General features: G+C 46.2%; 1 protein-coding gene across 2 annotated transcripts in view; it reads right to left on the bottom strand.

The window, feature by feature from the left end:
* Positions 1–21,319, bottom strand: part of LOC145354506 (cartilage acidic protein 1-like) — a 317,641-nt gene that overhangs the window by 181,697 nt on the left and 114,625 nt on the right. For both annotated transcript variants that reach the window (XM_080205934.1, XM_080205933.1), the window contains exon 2: positions 17,129–17,325. In XM_080205934.1, coding sequence (XP_080062060.1) covers positions 17,129–17,325 — 197 coding nt within the window. The remainder of the gene's footprint in view (positions 1–17,128; positions 17,326–21,319) is intronic.

The raw sequence follows: 21,319 nt of genomic DNA, 5'->3' as shown, positions 1-21,319 counted from the left end.
GGTCCCCATCAAACATACACAGGACAGGTACGGCACGGGGTTAGATACAGAATAAAGCTCCCTCTACACAATCCCCCATCAAACACTCCCAGAACAGGTACGGCAGGTGCTAGCTGTTCCTTCCTGACTCTGTTAATTGATTGAAACTAGATCACACCAGTTCTTTCCCTAATTAATTTGACATTCTATTAATATTCATATTAATAATTGGATGTCCCTTTGATGATATATTTCCTCTTGGCAGTGCCAGGCCGGGCCCTCTGGAAATGTGCCCAAGTGACCATTTGCCGTGTGTTAGCTGATAATGTGGGTGGTCAGTCAGCAGAGCTCATCGAGATCCTGTTTTAAAATTAAGATCACTAACAATGGCAGCCGTGTGTACCATCTACAACATGCCATTGCAGCAACTCACCAAGGCTCCTTCAACAGCACTGTCCAAACACGTTAAATCTATCATCTAGAAGGACAAGGATATCAGGTACACGGGAACACAACCACCTACAAACCACACACCGTTCTGCCAGTAACTATTTCACCATTCCCTCACCATGGCTGGAAAATCCAACCTAACAGCACTGTGGGGGTACCTACTACACTGCATGGACTGCAGGGAGTTAAGAAGGCCCATCTCCACCTTGCCATGGGACAACTAGATATAGGTAATAAATATCAGTGACATCTCCATCCCAACAACTAATTTAGTAAACTTTTCACCCGAACTTACACAGTACCAATTGGGAACATGTTCCCTGGCTGTTTTTTTCAATCACTCTCGGACAGGGATATTATTGGTTAGAGCCAGGGGGAGAAATGATCTCAGGGTTAGTCAATCATGTACCTTGTTGCCAGATACTGTTCCTTTTGTCAGGTAACCTGACACTGTTCTTACTGATTGGAACAAAGAATCATAGAAGTAAAAACAAAGGGGTGTCCTGGTGGAACAGTAGTTACCACGGCTGCTTCACAGTGCCAGGAACCTGGGTTTGATTCCCGGCTTGGGTCACTGTCTGTTCAGAGTCTGCACATTCTCCCCGTGTCTGCATGGGTTTCCTCCGGGTGCTCCGGTTTCCTCCCACAGTCTGGAAGACGTGCTGGTTAGTTGCATTGGCCATGCTAAATTCTCCCTCAGTGTACCCACACTCGCTGGAGTGTGGCGACTAGGGGATTTTCACGGGAACTTCACTGCAGTGTTAATGTACTTGTGACGCTAATAAATAAAATCTTAAATTTTAAATTTCAGTGTGCAGCACAGATGGAGGCGATTCAGCCTGTCATGACTGTGTCTGCACTTTGTAAGAGCTATCCAAATAGTCTCACTCCCCCCATTCTACCCCCTAGCTGTGCAAAGTGGTGCTTTTTCTGATAATTAACTAATTCCTTTCTGAAAGTTACTGATGAATCTGTTGCCACCGCCCTTTCAGACTATACATTCCAGGGTCACAAGAACTCAGTGTATAAAGTAAATTTAAAAACCTCACTGATGGCTTTTTATCCTAACTCTGCATCCTGTGGATACCAGCCCTCTTGCCAGAGGAAACAGTTTCTCTTAATTTACTCTCTCAATTTAAACACCTCTATCAAATCCTCTCTCCACTCCAAAGGCCACTTTCCCCAGTCTCGTCACAGAGCTGAAGTCCCTCATCGCTGGTGCCATTCTAGTTAATCTTCTCCGAACCCCCTCCAGGCTGAGGCATCCTGTCTAAAGTGCAGTGTCCGGAATTCTCCAGCTCAGGCCTGACTGGTGATGTATAAAGATTTAGCTTAACTTCCTCACTTGTGCTTGATAACTTGACGAATGGATCTGGCCAGGAACATTTGATATTGATGCGCAATAAAACTAGATTCCCCGCAGACTGCTCCCCACATCCCCACACATCTCCTCCCCACCCCCTCCTCACAGTGGGAAGTTAGCTGCTCGAGGTATTGGAGTTGATTGATTAAATGATGCGCTCAAAGTTCTGGTGTGCGGAGAGCTAAAGGAACAGGTCAGCAGAACAGACTGGATTCCAGTTTCAATACACAGCAATTCAACGGCATTTGCATTATTTTGTGCCGGTAACATTATCTATTGCACTCATTCCGAGGTGCAGCTGCACGCACAAGAGGATAAAGTCCATACTTCAGCTAAACTGATCAACTTGCTTATGCTGCTGGTTTTCTGCCAGCGAGAACACCTTTCCATGTCTCTTTCCCTCTGCCTCTCTCTCTCTCCCTGACTCTCTTTGTCTCCTTATCTCTGAGTGTCTCTCTCTTCCTCTCTCTCTCTGTCTCTGTCTCCCTCCCTCTCTCTGTCTGTCTGTTTCTCTGTCTCCTTCTCTCCCTGTCACTCTCTCTCTCTCTAAATCCCTGTCTTCTTCTCTGCCTCTGTCTCTTTCTCTCTCTCTCCTTCCCTCGCTTGCTCTCATTCCCTCATTTTGTCTCTCTGACTCTCTCTTTCTTTTTCTCTTTCCCTCTTCCTATCTACCTCTTTCTTGCTATCTCTTCCCTTCTCTCTCTTTTCCTCTCTCTGTCTCTCTTTTTCTCTGTCTCTCTCTCTCTCCTTCCTTCTCTCTTTCCCTCGCTCTCTGACATTCCCTCACTTTATCTCTCTCTCTGTCTCTCTTTCTCTTTCCCTTGCTCTCTGTCTCTCTCTTTCTCTTTGCCTCTCCCTCTCTGTTTCTCTCTCCCGCTCTCTCTTCCCTTCTGTCTGTTTTCCTCACTCTGTGTGTGTGTGTCTCTCTCTCTTCCTCTGTCTGTCTCTCTCCTTCCTTCTCTCTTTCTCTTGATCTCTCTCATTCCTTCACCTTGTCTCTCGCTCTTTCTCTTTGCCGTTCCTTCTCTGTTTCTCTCTTGCTCTTTTTCCTTCTCTCTCTTTTCCTCTCTCTCTCTGTCTCTCTCTCTTTTCCCTTCTGTCTCTTTCTCTCTCTCTCCACCTCACAACAGTGGTGTAACAAATGTGTGATGGGACTGGCCTCTCTCTGTGGCAGCCAGTGGGTGAAACATGGTGACTCGCATGGGGAGAGGGGAGGAGAGAAACGGGGTGGGGGGGAAATCACAACATCTTGCTTTGGTTTTGGAAGTAGTTACCTTAAGAAATGAAGAAAGACAGAACATGTTGGAAGAAGCTCAGCTGGGCTGGCAGCAGCAGACACAGAGAGAGGGACAGAGTCCATGCTTCAAGTCCAACGTGAAGCCTCTATCTGTGGACGCTGCCAAGTCTGTTTCCAGCACCTCCTGATTTTAACTCAGATCTCCAGTGCCGGCGGGATTTTGGTCTTGCCTTAAGCAATGCGTTTGGAAGACTTGGCAACCTGAAGTCAAGCAGGTTCAGGAATCCGAGGAAAATTCTCACATCCGACTTAAGATAAGGGATAGGAAGTGTAGACAGAATAGAATGGAAATCCTCGAGGATGACGGGGATCTGAACTTTCTGCCTGACGGGGGGGGGGGGTCAAAGCAGAAACCCTCACACAAAGCATTAACATGTGCACTTGGAGAGCGCTGGATTAGAATCCCCACAGTGCAGAAGGAGGCCCTTCAGCCCATTGAGTCTGCACCAACCACAATCTCACCCGCGCACCATCCCCATAACCCCTGACACTAGGGTCAATTTAGCAAGGCCAATTAACCTAACCCGCACATCTCTGGACTGTGGGAGGAAACCGGAGCACCCAGAGGAAACCCACGCAGACACGGGGAGAATGTGTAAACTCTACAAAGATAATGACCCAAGCCTGGGAATCGAACCTGGGTCCCTGGTGCTGTGAGGCATCAGTGCTACCCACTGTGCCACCGTGCTGCCCTTACATTACATGGCTGTGGACTAAGAGTTGGAAAAGGCCTGGATGTGGGATCAGGCTGGATGACTGCTTGCTGGTCTGCATGGAAACAATGGACAGAGTGGCATCCTTTGTGCTGTGAATTACCCGGATTCCACGTGGGAAGGAAGATTTTGCTGGAGCATCCCAGGACTGCCAAAGAACAAAGAAAATTACAGCACAGGAACAGGCCCTTCGGCCCTCCAAGCCTGCACCGACCAAGCTGCTCGACTGAACTAAAACCCCCTACCCTTCCGGCGAACATATCCCTCCATTCCCATCCTATCCATGTATTTATCCAGACACTCCTTAAAAGTCACTATTGTATCCAGTTCCACTACTTCCCCCGGCAGCAAGTTCCAAGCACCTACCACCCTCTGTGAAAAAATTTGCCTTGTATATCTCCTTTAAACCTTGCCCCTCACACCATAAACCTGTGCCCCCTAGTAATTGACTCTTCCACCTTGGGAAAAAGCTTCTGTCTATCCACTCTGCCCACGTCGCTCATAATCTTGTAGACTTCTATCAGATCGCCTCTCAACCTCTGTCGCTCCAGTGAGAACAAACCAAGCTTCTCTAACCTCTCCTCATAGCTAATGCCCTCCATACCAGGCAACATCCTGGTAAATCTTTTCTGTATCTCTCTCCAAAGCCTCCACATCCTTCTGGTAGTGTGGTGACCAGAATTGAATTGAATGGACCAGCAGTTTCCAGAGATGGATATATCCTCAAATAGCCAAATTTCAAAGACGTCTACTTAATCTCTGGTGGCTTCCAGTCTTTAGACACCAGAGAGGAGGAAAACATTGCTGTTTCCCTCAGCTTCAAGCACTTCAGAAAACCGAAACTAAAACTAGAATGTTCTGTGAAAAATCCCCGGTCATATCACCTGACTTGTCAATGATCCCAAATCAAGTTCTTTGCTGCAATCTCAGAGGAACATTAAAACCACAAAACACTGCATTAGTTCAGATTAAAACAACCATGATATCAATTATACTGCTTCAGTAACAGTAACGGACACTGACTACAGACAACATGTTGCTGACAAAATCTGGAGTGAGGGAAGAAACCGGAGCACCAGGAGGAAAGCCACTCAGACACAGGGCGAATGTGCAGACTCCACACAGACAGGGACCCGAGGCCGGAATTGAACCTGTGTTCCTGGCGCTGTGAGGCAGCAGTGCTAACCACTGTGTCACATTGCTGCCAATTTGTCAGACATGAGCATAAACAGCGAGACCAATATCCACTGCCCATCCTGAATTGCCCTTGAGAAGATGGTGGAGAACTGCCTTCTTGAATCGCTGCATCTGCTGCCCTCCCTATTCGGGTGATAGAGGCTGCGGATATGGAAGGCACTGATGAGGGAGCCTTGGTGAGTTGCAGCAGTGCATCTCATAGATGATAGAGTTTATGAGAGAGCCTGAACAAATTTAAAGCCAGATTGTTTTAGATAGATGTGAAATAGTCCAATGTTTTCAAACAAATCTATGCTAAAAAATAAGACACAGCCTACATTCATTTGGCAAGATTGCACGATTACGTGAAGTTAAGACTCAATGAAAATCATAGACACAAAACTATCATTTGGTACTGGGTTCTCAACTCTCCGGGGTTAATTTGAGTTTCCAGGAATGGAAGATTAATCTCTGTGTAACTGCTGCAAAATGCTCGGGAAGGAGAGATCAGAGAATATCTTCCAGCAATTCTGTTTCCCAGTGTTAGAAATATTGGATATGGAAGACAGTGATGACTTACCCAATCGGTTAATAAAGAGCCCATGTGCTTTCTGTGGTAAGGAAGGGAGCTTTCACAATGTAATGGGGACAAGAGTTTAACAATACAAATGTCAGTGTTAATGTCAGTGTATTGAAAGAATGGAATCTGGGTGATCAAGGCTAATGATCGGGTCAATTAGATTTCTCTAGAGGAATACTAAGTGTCAGATTAATACACTTTGAGATGCTTCAGAGGATTAGTGAAGCGCTAGCGGTTCTTTGAATACAATGGGAGAGATTTTTCATTGTGTACAAATGTGTGAGAGCATGTTAATTGGCAGCCCACGTGCAAAGGCAAAATCTACACCACCCCACCCCCCATCCACCACCGCCCCCGCCCCACCCCCCACCCCACCACCACCCCTGCTCCACCCCTGGCTCCAAACTTACCATGAGTCCCACCTGACACATTTTAACTTCCTAATTTGCACTAATCTGACACTGTCTTGGGAATTTTCCCCAAAGGATTTCTATGGGTGTCACAGCAGTGTGAAAATGGGAGGTTTATCCCCCCTCGGGGTTTCAGACCAAGCTGGCACCATTGCGCAGGCCACCTCGATCTCCCACTGAACCAGGAGAACTCCCAAATGCCGTCCCCACCACCCCCCCAAACCCTCCACCCCCGGATCACCATGGATATTGGGCACCCTGCCCCCTCCCCCCATCATCACTGGCATTGGGGCATCAGGACCCTCCCAAAGAGTGCCCCGGTGGACCCCCGACATGCCCTGCCCCATCACAACCCCTCCTCAGCCCACCCCCTGCTCAGCCCCCGCAGAGCTCCACCCTGCCAAACATCCCGCTTGAAGAGCTCCCTTCTGCACAAGCCCCCTCACCACTCCCCTCTGTCATATCCCCACCCCCATTCAGGCTTCACTGTACTGAGGCCCCATTCCCACTCAGGTCCCACCCGCATTCAGGCCCCATTCCCACTCAGATCCCACCCGCATTCTGGCCCCATTCCCGCTCAGGTCCCACCCGCATTCAGGCCCCATTCCCACTCAGGTCCCACCCGCATTCAGGCCCCATTCCCACTCAGATCCCACCTGCATTCAGGCCCCATTCCCACTCAGATCCCACCTGCATTCAGACCCCACCCCCACTCAGGGCCCACCCTCTTGGCACTTCCGTGGCACACTTACGGTGCCCAACCGGTCAGCGCCAGGGTGACAGGTGGGCACTGCCAGGGTGGCACTGCCCAATTGGGCTCCAATGGCTTCCAATCCTCCTGGGGTGGCCATAGTGCCTGTTTCCTGATCCTGCAGAGCAGAAGTAGTTCTCGATGGTGAGGGCAGAAGCTGCCGTGAAGGACTACAAATGTTCTCCTATATCTTGTCGTCTTATGTTAATAGACTTAATGCCCTTTCTGGGCATAAAGCTGTTCTTGCTGGCAAAGCTGGGTGAGGGGCATGGTGAAGCAGCTAGTGTGAATTGGATTTTTGCCCTTGAATGCTATCTCTCTGGCTCATCGCACTGATCGACCAGTGTGGTGAACTAAAAAGGTCACGCCCTGTGACTGCTATGGAAATACAAATTGGGACAGATTAAAATCACTTGCATTCACTTGTGTTGCTCTGATGTGTATCGTGTTGTGTGGCACTCCCTCACATATAAGATGGGTTAGATTTCAAATTGATCTAACCATTCGCGACTGGACATCCCTGAGGCGCTGTGGGCCATCAGCAGCAGCAGCATTGTACTCCAGCACAACCTCGTAGTCTGGCATATCCCCCACTCAACCATTACCATCAAACCAGGAGATCAACCCTGGTTCAATGGAGAGTGCAGGAGGGCTTGCCAGGAGCAGCACCAGGGGTCACTAAAGATGAGGTGTCAACCTAGTGATGATACAACGCAGGACTACTTGCAGGCCAAACAGCATAAGCAGCAACTAACAGGCAGAGCTAAGTGATCTCACAACCAATGGATCGGATCTAAGATCTGCAGTCCTGCCACATCCAGCTGTGAATGGTGGTGGAGGAGGAGACGCCACAAGTATCCCCATCCTCAATGATGGAGGAGCCCAGCACATCAGTGCAAAAGATAAGGCGGAAGCATTCACAACAACATAGCGTGGGCAGCACGGTAGCACAGTGGTTAGCACTGCTGCTTCACGGCTCCAGGGTCCCGGGTTCAATTCCCGGCTCGGGTCACTGTCTGCACATTCTCCTTGTGTCTGCGTGGGTTTCCTCCGGGTACTCCAGTTTCCTCCCACAGTCCAAAGGTGTGCGGGTTAGGTTGATTGGCCATGCTAAGAAATTGCCCCTTAGTGCCCAGGGATGCACAGGTTAGAGGGATTAGTGGGTATAATATGTAGGGATATGGGAGTAGGGCCTGGGTGGGATTGTGTTCGGTGCAGACTCGATGGGCCGAAGGGCTTCTTTCTGCACTGTAGGGATTCTCTGATTGAACAATCTTCAGCAAGAAGTGCTGAGTGGATGGTCCATCTCGGTCTCCTCCCCAGGTTCCCACCATCACAGATATTAGTCTTCAGCTAGTTCGATTCACCCCACGTGATATCAAGAAACAGCCATAGGCGCCGGATATTCAAGGTCAGTAAGCTTATATTAATGAAGGGGGTTGGTAGTCAGGAGATCGAGGAAGAGTTGGAGTGTCCATTGTATCATTCCCCAGCAGTAGGGCTTTTTCATAGTACTTTCCCATGGTAAAGATCCAGGTAGGTGGCTGGACTTGTTTCTGATTGGAACTCAGATGGTCTCTGATGGGGAGCAGGAGCATTGCCCATCAGAAGGAGTTCCCACCACCCCTAACCCTGGGTTCACCCCCAACCCAACCTGACTAGCCTGCAGCAATCGATTCCATCCCTCCCCCCCTCCCCCAACCAGGTCTCTGACCTGTGTTATGAAGTTGTATTTATATGGTTAAAAATGTGGTGTTCGACAAATGTGAATATTGAAAAGAAATGCTAACAAAGCCAAAAGAAATCATATAGCATTGTCTCTGTAAGAGCATGGGGAGGTCATGCCTCATTAACTTAATCAATGTTTTTTGAGGAAGTGACAAAGATGATAGATGAGGGAAAGGCAGTGGATGTTGTCTACACGGACGTCAAGTGACAACGTACCTCATGGCGGATTAATACGAAAGGTAAAGTCACACGGGATCAGTGGAGAGCTGGCAAGATGATACAGAACTTGTTTAGCCATAGAAGACAGGGTAGCAGTGGAGGGGTGCTTTTCTGAACGGAAGGCTGTGACTAACGGTGTTCTGCAGGAATCAGTCCTAAGATCTTTGTTGTTCGTGGTATATATAAATGATTTGGAGGAAAATGTAGCTGATCTGATTAGTAAGTTTGCAGGTGACACAAAAATTGGTGGAGTTGCAGATAGTGAAGAGGATTGTCAGGGGATACAGCAAGATATAGACCAATTGGAGACTTAAGCGGAGAAATAGCAGATGGAGCTTAAACTGGACAAGTGTAAAGTAATGCATTTTGGAAGGTCCAATGCATGTAGGAATTATACAGTAAATGGTAGAACCTTTAGGAGTGTTGACGGGCAGAGAGATCTGGGCGTACATGTCCACCGATCACTGAAAGCAGGTGGAGAAGGTAGCCAAGAAGGCACACGGCATGCTTGCCTTCATCGATTGGGGCATTGAGTATAAACATTCGCAGGTCATGCTGTAGCTGTACAGAACCTTAGTTAGGCCTCATTTTGAAATATTGTGTACAATTCTGGTTTCCACACTACCAGAAGGATGTGGATGGTTTGGAGAAGGTACAGAAGAAATTTACCAGGATGTTGCCTGGTCTGGAGGGTATTAGCTATGAGGAGAGGTTGGATAAACTCGGTTTGTTCTCGCTGGAACAACAGAGGTTGAAGGGTGACCTGATAGAGGTTTACTGGATTATGAGTGGCATGGCCAGAGTGGATAATCAGATGCTCTTTCCTAGGGTAGAAAAGTCAAGGACTAGGGGACATAGGTTTAAGGTGCACGGGGAAAAGATTAGAGGAGGTGTGTGAGGCAAGTTTTTTTTTACACAGAGGAACACGCTTCCCAGAAAGGTGGTGGGAGCGGGTACAATAGTAACATTTAAGGGGCAACTGGATGAATACATGAATAGAATGGGAATGGAAAGATATGGACTCCATAAGTGCATATGGTTTTAGTTTAGTTAGGGCATCATGGTCAGTGCAGGCTTGGAGGGCCAAAGGGCCTGTTCCTGTGTTGTATTTTTCTTTAATTTTTGTTCTTTGTCCATGTGTCTTTGTGCTTGGGATTGTGAACTGCAGAAAGCAGGCCAATTTTGCAACATTTGCATCCAAAACAGCAGCCAGAGTTCCACCATAGCAAAGCAGGCTTTTGAATTGGACCAATGATTTTAAAGCAAGTCTTCAAAGACACGGAACCAATACAATTCAAATTTCAGTGTTGTTGGGAGCCTCCAGCCACTCAAATCACAGGAGTACTGTGAGGTAATTCCAGGTATTTAAACCCGGACAAGGGAAAGTAACAGTTAGAGCAACTTGCCATCTCTTTAGATTAGAAGGGGAGGCAAGTCTCTGATATGGAATTCTGCAGTAATGTATATAGCTTCATCAAATCACCACTTAAACAGAAGGTGTAACCAACTCAGAGAGTATTCCAGATCAAAGCATTAGAAGAAAGTTCATACTTCCAACAATGGCCTGGTATTACATTATTGAGTGATTATAATCTGTGATGATCTATTTCATTATTCCGGAATGACTCTTGTAATTGGAACAACATTCTATTGGAGAGTTTATTCAGTTTGTTAATTCTTTAATAGGATTGTCACCAGTTTAAAAATAAAGACCTGTTAATTGTTCATGACAGAGAGTGTCAGATCCTGTTTTAATTTACCAAAACCAGTAGCTTCCTACCATCTCACACACTGTTACTTAAGATCACGAGTGAGCTATATCCCTTTGGGGGAGTTCCAAAATTGTGCAGGGAGAAATATCACCTCAGCGTCGTAACACCGGACAAAACTTCTCCAATCTGACCTGACACACTGATCCTCCACCCATCATGCCTCCTCAGAGGGCTGAGGAGTTGGAGGAGGGCAGTGTTCTGGAGGGGTTAGGAGTTGGAGGAGGGCAGTGTTCTGGAGGGGTGAGGAGTTGGAGGAGGGCAGTGTTCTGGAGGGGTGAGGAGTTGGAGGAGGGCAGTGAGGAGGGGATGAGGAGTCAGAGGAGGGCAGTGTTCTGGAGGGGATGGGGAGTTGGAGGAGGGCAGTGAGGAGGGGATGAGGAGTCAGAGGAGGGCAGTGTTCTGGAGGGGATGGGGAGTTGGAGGAGGCTTCATAAAAATCAAGGATGAGAATTTCAAAATTGAGATGTACTGGGAGTGGAAGGTCAGGAAAGATTAATACTTGGGCCAATTGTACGGACCTTGTATGGACAGCAATGTAGGAGATGCTACATATTTGTATCTGAAATTTACAACCAGTGTAAGATCTGCTTATTTGAGAAGCGGGCTTCGGGGGTGGGCTGTGAGAACGTTGCTCCCAGACCAGCTGGGACATCAGCATGACTGAGTTGCCCCACCCTCGATGTGCAATATACCAACATCCATTGGTTTAGACCACGCAATAGGAAGAGCCAGTCATATACAGCTGCCATGTCTCTGTTAATGACCTTCCAGCAATCTTATTATTGAATTCGAAAACCATTCCAAACCAATTCCTTGTGTGAATGGCTGTGTCTACCTGCTCCTCTCGATCCAGTTCCCTAGCACTGTCAAGTTTCAGTAACTCCTAGATAGGGAATCATATCTACTGAATATAATTTATAATTCAGTTCCCTCTTTTCGTGCATTTCCTCCAAATCAGCTCACCAGTCGTTAATTCAACACTGAATGTTTAAAGGCATAGGATCATAGAATCCTGACAGTGCAGAAGGAGGCCATTCAGCCCACTGAGTCTGCACTGACCACAATCCCACCCAGGCCCTATTCCCATAACCCCAGGCATTTACCCTGACACAAAGGGTCAACTAAGCATGGCCAATTAACCTAATCCGCACATCTTTAGACTGTGGGAGAAACCCGGTGGAAACCCACGCAGACATGGGGAGAATGTGCAATCTCCACCAGACAGTCACCTGAGGCTGGAATTGAACCCGGGTCCCCAGCGCTGAGATGCAGCAGTGCTAACCACTGCGCCACTGTGCATGACGGAAAACAGTTGTCAGGTGAATACTGTTAAGTGTAAGATTGCCAACTTGTTGTAAAGTGCCTGTACTTTACAGTCCCTGGCCAAAGTGAATGAATTCATTCACTCATCACATGGGCAAGCAAATAAAATTCCCTGCTGGAAATTTATCTGGCAAACATCCCTTACTCTGCGAATCATCACCTCGAGGAAGTAATTTAATGGGAAAGGGAATATTCCTGATGGACAACACTGGCTAATGGAAGTCAAAGGCTCCTAATTGTTATTGGCACCAAGTCGTCTCGATGTTCGGAGGCTGCAGCAACAATCCTCCCACAGCTCGCAAACGTCCTCAGTTTCAGACTCTGGCGATAATAGAAATCTCTCCTCCCAGACAGAATGTCTTACAACACTCTGACCTTTCTCCACATCTCGTCTCTCAATGTCTAGCTCCTTAGTGCGTTTCGTCATCTGTCTCACTCCTCCAATCTTTCCATAGACACATCTTTCTGCTTCTTTTTCCTTCTCTCTCTCTCACTCCCTGTCTCTCCCTTTCTCTCTATCTCTCTCAATCTCTCTCTCCCACTCACTCTCTCTCCATCACTATCTCTCTTTCCTTCTCTATCTATCTCTATCTCTTTCTATCTCTCTCTCTCCATCTCTCTATCTCTCTATCGCTTTTCCCTCTCTCTCTAGATCTCTCTGTCTCTTTTTTCCCTCTCTCTCTAGATCTCTCTATCTCTCTATATTTCTTTCTATCAAACTCTCCCTCTATCTCTATTTCTCTCTATCTATCTCTCTTCAATCTCCCCCTCCCACTCTTTCTCTCACTCCCTCTCTCTCTCCTTGTCTCTCTCACTCTCTATCTCTCTCTCTGCCTCTCTCTCTCAATCACTCTCTATCTCTCTTTTTATCATTCTCTCTATCTCTCCATCTCCCGCTCTCTTTCACCCCCCCACCCATTCCCTCTCTCTCCCCCCTCTCTCTCTCTCCCCTTCCCTCTCTGTGCATGTCCCCCTCTCTCTCTATGTTACAGCTCCCTGGCCTTGCTCGCACACCTCACTCTGCACAAACCGATAACCGCCCAAGATCTCAGTGTTCCTCCAATTCTAGCCTCTTGTGCGCCCTTTCCTTTAATCGCTTCACTAGCTGTTCCTCCAGCAGCTTAGGACCATAGCTCTTGGATTCCTTCTCTAAAATCTTTTCTTCATTAAGAATCCCCCCAAGTTCTTTCACAGAATCAAAGACTCGGAGAATACTGCAGTGCAGAAGAGGCTATTCAGCCCATTGAGTCTGCACCGATAGATGAAAAAACCCTGACCTGCCCCTTAATCCCACTTGCCAGCACTTAGCCCTGAATATTGTGATGTGCCAAGTGCTCATCCAGGTGCTTTTTAAAGGGTGTGTGACATCCCCCCTCCACCACCCTCCCAGGCAGCGCATTCCAGACCCTCACCACCCTCTGGGTAAAGAAGATTTTCCTCAAATCCCCCCTAAACCTCCCACCCCTCACTTTTAACTTGTGTTCCCTCATAACTGACCCTTCAACTAAGGGGAACAGCTGCTCCCTATCCACTCTGTCCATGCCTCTCATAATCTTGTACACCTTGATCAAGTCGTCCCCTCAGCCTCCTCTGCTCCAGAGGAAACAACCCTTTGACCAAGATATTATGCGCTTCGCTTAATGTGATGTCAAATTTTGTTTGACAACACTCTGGTGGAAAGTTCTACTGTGTTAGTGGCGCTATATAAATGCAAGTTGCTGTTGTGTCTGCTCTTGTGTCAGGTCAGCAAGGATCCTATGGAATGTCGGGACAGGTTTGAGGGGCTGAATGGCCTACTCCTGTTCCCATTCCATGTGGCCCTATGGTCTTCTTAATCAGCATTTAGCCCAGTAAATTTGATTTAACTGCTGTATATTTACCAACATAGGGTGAAGGGCAATGTCCTGATACAATACAAACAATGTGTGTTTTGCATTTCTACCATGGGGTACGTAGAAATGACTCACTTTCCAGTGGTGGTTTTAATAATTTGCTGTTATCGCAATCACTGATGTACGCTAGCTGAAACATTGATGTCAAATCGATGACTAACATTTAATTGAGTCATGGAAACCCACCATATTGACTTCAGGTAAGCTGAGTGAAAAGGATCTATTATTCTCTGCGCGTGATGTTTGTGTTACCACCTCAGCTATTCCACAACTCTGTACTCTGCCAAAGGCTAACAACCAGTTTTGTTGTCCGTATTTTTATATCTGAGTATTTTTTATATCTTCCTGCACCCATCAGTCTTTTGAATGGACTTACCTTGCATTAAGTTGATGTTTCTCTACACCCTAGCTATGACTGTAACAGTACATTCTGCACACTCTCCTTCTTTATGAATGGTATGCTTTGTCTGCATAACAATACTTTTTACTGTATGCTAATACAAGTTAAAGTTTATTTATTCGTCACAAGTAAGGCTTACATTAACGCTGCAATGAAGTGAAATTCCTCTAGTCGCCACACTTCGGTGCCTGTTCGGGTCAATGCATCTAACCAGCATGCCTTTCAGAATGTGGGAGGAAACCGGAGCACCCGAAGGAAACCCATGCAGACATGGGGAGAATGTGCAGACTCTGCACAGACAGTGACTCAAGCCAGGAATCAAACCCGGGTCCCTGACGCCGTGAGACAGCAGTGTTAAGCACTGTGACACCGTACTGCCCAACATGTGATAATAATATATCAAATCATGTCAAATCAATTCAAATCACTACTTATCACATCACAAGCATAAAACAAATGGACGTTTTTAGTCACTTTACTTGAGGAAGGATGGAGGTGCAGTAGAGGCAATTCGGAGGAGGTTCATTAGATTGATTCCAGGGATGAGGGATTTGTCTTACGAAAAGAGATTTGGCTGTTTAGGTATGTACTCTCGGGAGTTTAGAAGAATGGGAGGAGGTCTAATTGAGGTATATAAGATGATGAGGATTGACAAAGTAGACAAGAGATCATAGTTTTGGGCTAAGGGGCAGCAGATTTAAAACAGAAAATTACTTCATTCAAAGGGTTGTGAATCCGTGGAATTCACCACCCCAGAGTGTGTGGATGCCGGGACATTGAATAAATTTAAAGAGATAGACAGATTTTTAATGAATAATGAAGAGTTACGGAGAATGGGCAGGAAAGTGGAATTGAGGCTGAAATGAGATCAGCCATGATCATATTGAATGGCGGAGCAGGTTAAAATTTATCTAGAACCATATAGACTTATATAGAAAGGATATTATTAAACTCGAAAGAGCGCAGAAAAGATTTACTAGGATGCTACTGGGACTTGATAGTCTGAGTTATAAGGAGAGGCTGGATAGACTGGGACTTTTTTCTCTGGAGCGTAGGAGGCTGAGGGGTGATCTTATAGAGGTCTATAAAATAATGAGGGGCACAGATCAGCTAGATAGGCAATATCTTTTCCCAAAGGTAGGGGAGTCTAAAACTAGAGGGTATAGGTTTAAGGTGAGAGGGGAGAGATGCAAAAGTGTCCAGAGGGGCAACTTTTTCACACAGAGGCTGGTGAATGTCTGGAACAAGCTGTCAGAGGTAGTAGTAGTAGTGGGTACAATTTTGTCTTTTAAAAAGCATTTAAATAGTTACATGGGTATGATGGGCATAGAGGGGTATGGGCTAAATGCAGGCAATTAGGATTTGCTTAGGGGTTTTAAAAAAAAGAACGCATGGACAAGTTGGGCTGAAGGGCCTGTTTCCATGCTGTAAACCTCTATGACTCTAATCTCTATGACCAGAGGCATAATCTCAGGGTATAGTATCATTCATATAAGGCAATGCCAAGGAGGAATGTGTTTTCTCAAAGGGGAATGAATCTGTGGAATTCTTTACCTCAGGGAGCTGTAGAGGATGGGTCATTCAGTATGTTCAAGGCTGAGAGAGACAGATTTTTAAACAGGAAGAGTATCAAGGGTTATGGGGATAAGGCGGGAAAGAGGAGTTGAGGATTATCCCATCAGATCAGTTGTGATCTCATCGAGCAGATTTGATGGGCTGAATGGCCCACTTTTACATCTTCGGGCAGATCGAGGCAAAGTTGAGATGTTGGAAGGAGCGCAGAGGTCTCCAACTGAACCGTCTCCCCAACCCTTCAAACAGCCTCCAACGTGGCAGAGTCCGCAGATGGTGCTCTGAGCCCAGCATCTTAGAAACCACTGAACCAGAGTGGAAGCAGGTCATCCTCAATCCTGAGGGACTGCCTCCAAAGGAAAGAGTAATTCTGGGCTGAGCAGATCACTGGATGAACTGGGAGGAGGACAGTCCCACAACATCTGAAGGTTTAACTTGACCATTGTAAGAGAGAGAGAGAGAGCACCAACTGCATTCACAACAACCTTCAACTCTTCCATGTAAAATGAAAGAAATCCTTACAATCCTTTTCACTACTCTATACCTTATACTCTTGTACAGTGTATACAACAAGACTCTTCTTGCCTTGGGTCTACAGGGTTACATCTCTGAAGCTATTTATCAGCCTTTCTTGGTGTTTTGTAGAGAAATGGTTTGCTTTTTTACTCTGCATTGAACCTGTGCTGCACCTGACCTGGCAACACCTGAACCGGGGAATGTCTTCAACGCCCTCGGAGCGGGATCCCTCAGAACCAGCAGTGTAAAAAGAACAAGAAAATTTCCTTTGATTCCCACTGTTTTATTGACAGTCAATATTAACTCATTCAAATGCAAATTAAATGGGTGCATTTCAGAAAATAATACTTTGGGATGCAGTATTTATCTGAGTAATGTGAAACATGAAGGTGCAGTCTAACAATGGAACAGGTAACTGAAGATGTGTAATTTTCACATTCTCCACATTGGTTGTCACTCTTGCCTCATGTCTGGGTCTTTCAGAATCCTTACAGTACAGAAAGAGGCTATTCAAACCCATCAAGTCTGCACCAACCACAATCCCACCCAGGCCCTATTCCCACAACCCCACAGATTTACCCTGACACTAGGGTCAATTTTGCAAGGCTAATCAACCTAATCCGCACATCTTTGGACTGTGGGGGGGAGAAACCGGAGCACCCGGAGGAAACCCACGCAGACACGGGGAGAATGTACAGAATGTACGCAGACAGTGACCCGAGGCCAGAATTGGAGCCGGGTCCCTGGCACTGTGAGACCGCAGTGCTAACTACTGTGCCACTGTGCTAACTAAGGACATGTAATTTTCACATTCTGCACATTGGATGTCACTCTTGCCTCATGTCTGGGTCTGTGGCACACGTTGATAGAGATTAATTGCTATAATTAGTTATTAATGCCATTAGTATTGTATTGTGAGACTTCCAGGCTGATAGAAGGCAAACTAGGTCAGCCTGGGTCTTTTTAGGCTAATCAGTCTCTCGGTACCTGAAAAGGCGTTATTGGTGTTGAGGAAATATATTTCTTCTCTTCCGTCACCATCAATGTCACAGGCTGCCACACCAATAGCGTTGCCTTGGCGATCCCTGAGGGAGTAGTAAGGTGAGGTGTGCTCATCAACTGCCATGTTCTGCAGTCTCTTCGTGGCTTTGTCATACTTAAGCACCAGATTTGGACCATTGTACCTGGAGAAACACAAAACCCATCAAAAGCATGAAGGACATGGCCAAACCTGAATTGGGAATGAGCTCCCCTTCCAACATCATCCCCCCAACTACCCCGCTAAGATCTCAGTACGCTCTGAGACACTGTGCCATGCAGCACACACGATGCCAAGTCTCGCTTGGTGCAGAGATTTTCTATTAATTTGATTTATTATTGTCACATGTATTAGTAGACAGCGAGAAGAGAAGGAGAGCGAAAAGCAGCCAGTATAATTAAGGGCCCGATGTGCTCTGGACATTCTCTCTTCCAACTTCTTCCATTGGGAAAAAATATAAAAGTCTGAGGTCACGTACCAACTGACTCAAGAACAGTCTCTTCCCTGCTGCTGTCAGTGTTTTCAAGAACTTGCCTCACATTAAGTTGATCTTTCTCTACACCCGAGCTATGACTGTAACACTACATTCTGCACCCTCTCCTTTCCTTCTCTATGAACGGTATGCTTTGTCTTTATAACGCGCAAGAAACACTACTTTTCACTGTATGCTAATACATGTGTCAATAATAAATCAAATCAAAGAATGTAGTGTTACAGTCATAGCTAGGGTGTAGAGAAAGATCAACTTAATGCGAGGTAGGTCCATTCAAAAGTCTGATGTTTTGATTGGTCCCATCCAAAACGTATGGGAGGGATTTTCCGGCCTCGCTCACCTTGAAACCGGAACCTTACACCCGAGGTCAGCGGACAATTTCATGGTCTGCCCCTCACCCGCTCCGATTCCCATGGTGGGCAAGATGGTAAAATTCACCTCTACAAACTGATGTCCTCATTGCCATGGTGCTAAGACAGAATGGTCAATGCGATTGCACCTGGCAGGTGTCTTAGGGCTATCCATGGAGGGAAGGCAGGAGTGTGCTGGACTGTAATGGTACTCACTATGCAGAATACTAACCTCCCCCATGAAGATAGTTGGGCAGCGTCCAGGTGGACAGCCAGATTGATGTCAAATGATACGGTGCTCTCTTAGGAGCTGTCATTATACTGAACAGGAAGACAATTCCAGGACAAAGCAGCCCGCTTGATTGGCACCACATCCACAAACGTCCACTCCCTCCATCACCGACTCTCAGTAGCAGCAGTGTGTACCATCCACAAGATGCACTGCAGCAATTCACCAAAGATCTTTAGGCAGCACCTTCCAAACACATGGCCACTTCCATCTAGAAGGACAAGGGCAGCAGATACATGGGAACATCATCTGCAAGTTCCCCTCCAAGCCACTCACCATCCTGAGTTGGAAATATATCACCGTTCCTTCGCAGTCGCTGGGTCAAAATCCTGGAATTCCCTTCCTAATGGCATTGTGGGTCAACCCACAGCACGTGGACTGCAGCGATTCAAGAAGGCAGCTCACCACCACCTTCTCAAGGGCAACTAGATGTGGGCAATAAATGCTGGCCAGCCAGTGATGCCCATGTCCCACAAATGAATAAAAGTTAAAAATCGCCAATATTAATCATGGACTCATGTAGCGCAGAAAAAGGCCCTTCGGCCCATCGAGTCTGCACTGACAATAACTACCACTGAAGTCACACTAATCCCATTTTCCAGCACTTGTCGCATATCCTTGAATGTTAGGATGTTTCAAGTGCTCATCCAAATATTTTTTAAAGGTTGTAAGGTTTCCGGTCTCCATTACCTTCCCAGGCAGCACATTCCAGATTCCCACCACTCTCTGAGTGAAAAAAAATGTTTTCTCAAATCTCTAAATCTCCTGCCACTCACCCTAAAACTTTGTCCCCTCATGATTGAGCCCTCCATCAAGGGGAAACAGCTGCTTCCTATTCACTCTGTCCAAACCCCTCATTATCTTATACACTGCAACCATGTCCCACCTCAGCCTTCTCTGCTCCAGAGAAAAGCCTATCCAGTCTCTCCTTATGGCTCAAATGCTCCATCCTAGGCAACATCCTGGTGAACCTCCTCTTTATCCCCTCTCGGGCAATCACATCCTTCCTATAGTGAGGGGACCAGAGTTGCTCACAGTACTAATGGCCTAACTAATACACTGCACAGCTCCTTCCTTGCTCATCCCTCAAGCAGTATCACCAAAGGAAAACACATGACAATGATGGTCATCACCATTGCTGTGTGTGGGAGTTTGCTGTGCACAAAACTGGTTGTCATGTTTCTGCATTACAGCAGTGACTACATTTTACAAAGAAAGTGTGTTGGGTTGGCTGTAAAGCACTTGGAGGTTTTTCTTATTAATTTACAGGGTGTGGGCATCACTAGTTGGAGCCACATTTATTATGCATCCCTAGCTGCCCTCCATTTCAGAGAGCATTTCAGAGTCAACCACATTGTTGTGGCTCTAGGGTCACATGCAGGTCAGACCAAGGAAAAATGGCAGATTTCCTTCTCTAAAGAGCATTAGTGAACCTGATGGGTTTTTACGACATTTGGCAATGGATTCACAATCATCAGGAGATTCTTAATTCGAGATTTTTATTGAATTCAAACTTCATCGCCTGCTGCAGTGGGATTTGAAGTCCAGGTCCCCAGATCTTGCCCAGGGTTTCTGAATTGCGAGGCCACTGATAATACCACTACACCACCGGTTCCCCTAGCCTGAGGTCACAGACCACATCGTCTTCCCCTTAAAGTGTTCTAAGTCTTTGACAAATTGACAGTTTCCACGCCCGTTGGGCACCGCAGGGGCTGAGGTGCGTTATAGACCCCGACAATCACATTTTGATTTGACTTGTCTTAAGTTTCCTTTGTACTTTTTGTTTCTGTTCGGGCCATTCCCCCTCCTTTTGGGGGAGCTGCCCCCTTTTTCTTTGTCCGAACGTAATTTAAGTTTGTTTGCTTAGATCGGCCCGAAAGAACGACCTGAAAGACTTGACAGTGGGGCTGCTGGAACAGAAAATGATGGAGTTTAAGAAGTTTCTGGTTTGGTGGGAATGGGTTAACAATCACCTTCCACTTAAATCCTGAATTGGATTTAATAGAAGTCATCAGGATATGTAAAGGGGTTACAGGTGGCAGTGGGTGTTGGGGGTGTGTGTATGTGGAATTGTTAAAAAAAAGTGTGTGAAGAAGCTGGACTTAAATTGTTCTTTATTACTGAAACTGAGAGGCTCAGTATGGCTTTTTGATAGAAGGAGAACAGAGCTGGTAATTACAGAATCACCAGAAGAATACTGTCCTTAAAAAAAAAATCTAATTTGATTTATTATTGTCACATGTATTAACAGATAGTGAAAGGTATTGTTTCTTGTGTGCTATATTGACAAAGCATACTGTTCATAGAGAAGGAAATGAAAGAGTGCAGAATGTGGTGTTACAGTCACAGCTAAGGTGTAGAGGAAAAATCAATTTAATGCAAGGTAAGTCCATTCAAAAGTCTGGTAGCAGGGAAGAAGCTGCTCTTGATTTGGTTGGCCCGTATTTTTGTATCTGGCTTTTGTGTCTTTTTCCCACTGGAAAGAGCTGGGAGAGAGAATGTCTGTCTGAGGTGTGTGGTGTCCTTAATTATGCTGGCTGTTTTGCTGAGACAGATCAATGGATGGGAGGCTGGTTTGTGTCTGGATTGGGTTACAGTCATGACCTTTTGTAATTTCTTGCAGTCTTGGGCAGAGCAGGAGCCCATACCAAGCTGTGATACGAACAGGAAAAAAAGCTTTCTATGGTGCATCTGTAAAAGTTGGTGAGAATTGTAGCTGACATGCCAAATTTCCTTAGTCTGCTGAGAATGTAGAAGTGTTGAAAACAGTGAATAGGGAAGGTGGTAAAAAGAGATGGAGGAGTAGCATTGTTAATCGAGGATAGTTTAAAGGCTGCTTAAAGGCATTTTAAGAGGGATCTGCTTATCAAGGAAACATGGGCTGAAGTTAGAAATAGGAAAGGGGTGGTCTATAGGCTCCCAAATAGTAATAGAGATGTGGAGGAGGAAATGGTAAAGCAGATTATGGATAGGTGTGGTGGTCACAGGGTAGTTATCATGAGTGACT

The sequence above is a fragment of the Carcharhinus amblyrhynchos genome, chromosome 17 (genome assembly GCF_965287045.1).
Source record: "Carcharhinus amblyrhynchos chromosome 17, sCarAmb.v2.hapA, whole genome shotgun sequence".
Taxonomy (NCBI): Eukaryota; Metazoa; Chordata; class Chondrichthyes; order Carcharhiniformes; family Carcharhinidae; genus Carcharhinus; species Carcharhinus amblyrhynchos.
Note: the sequence above shows the minus strand (reverse complement) of the source record. Positions and strands in the feature narration are given on the sequence as shown.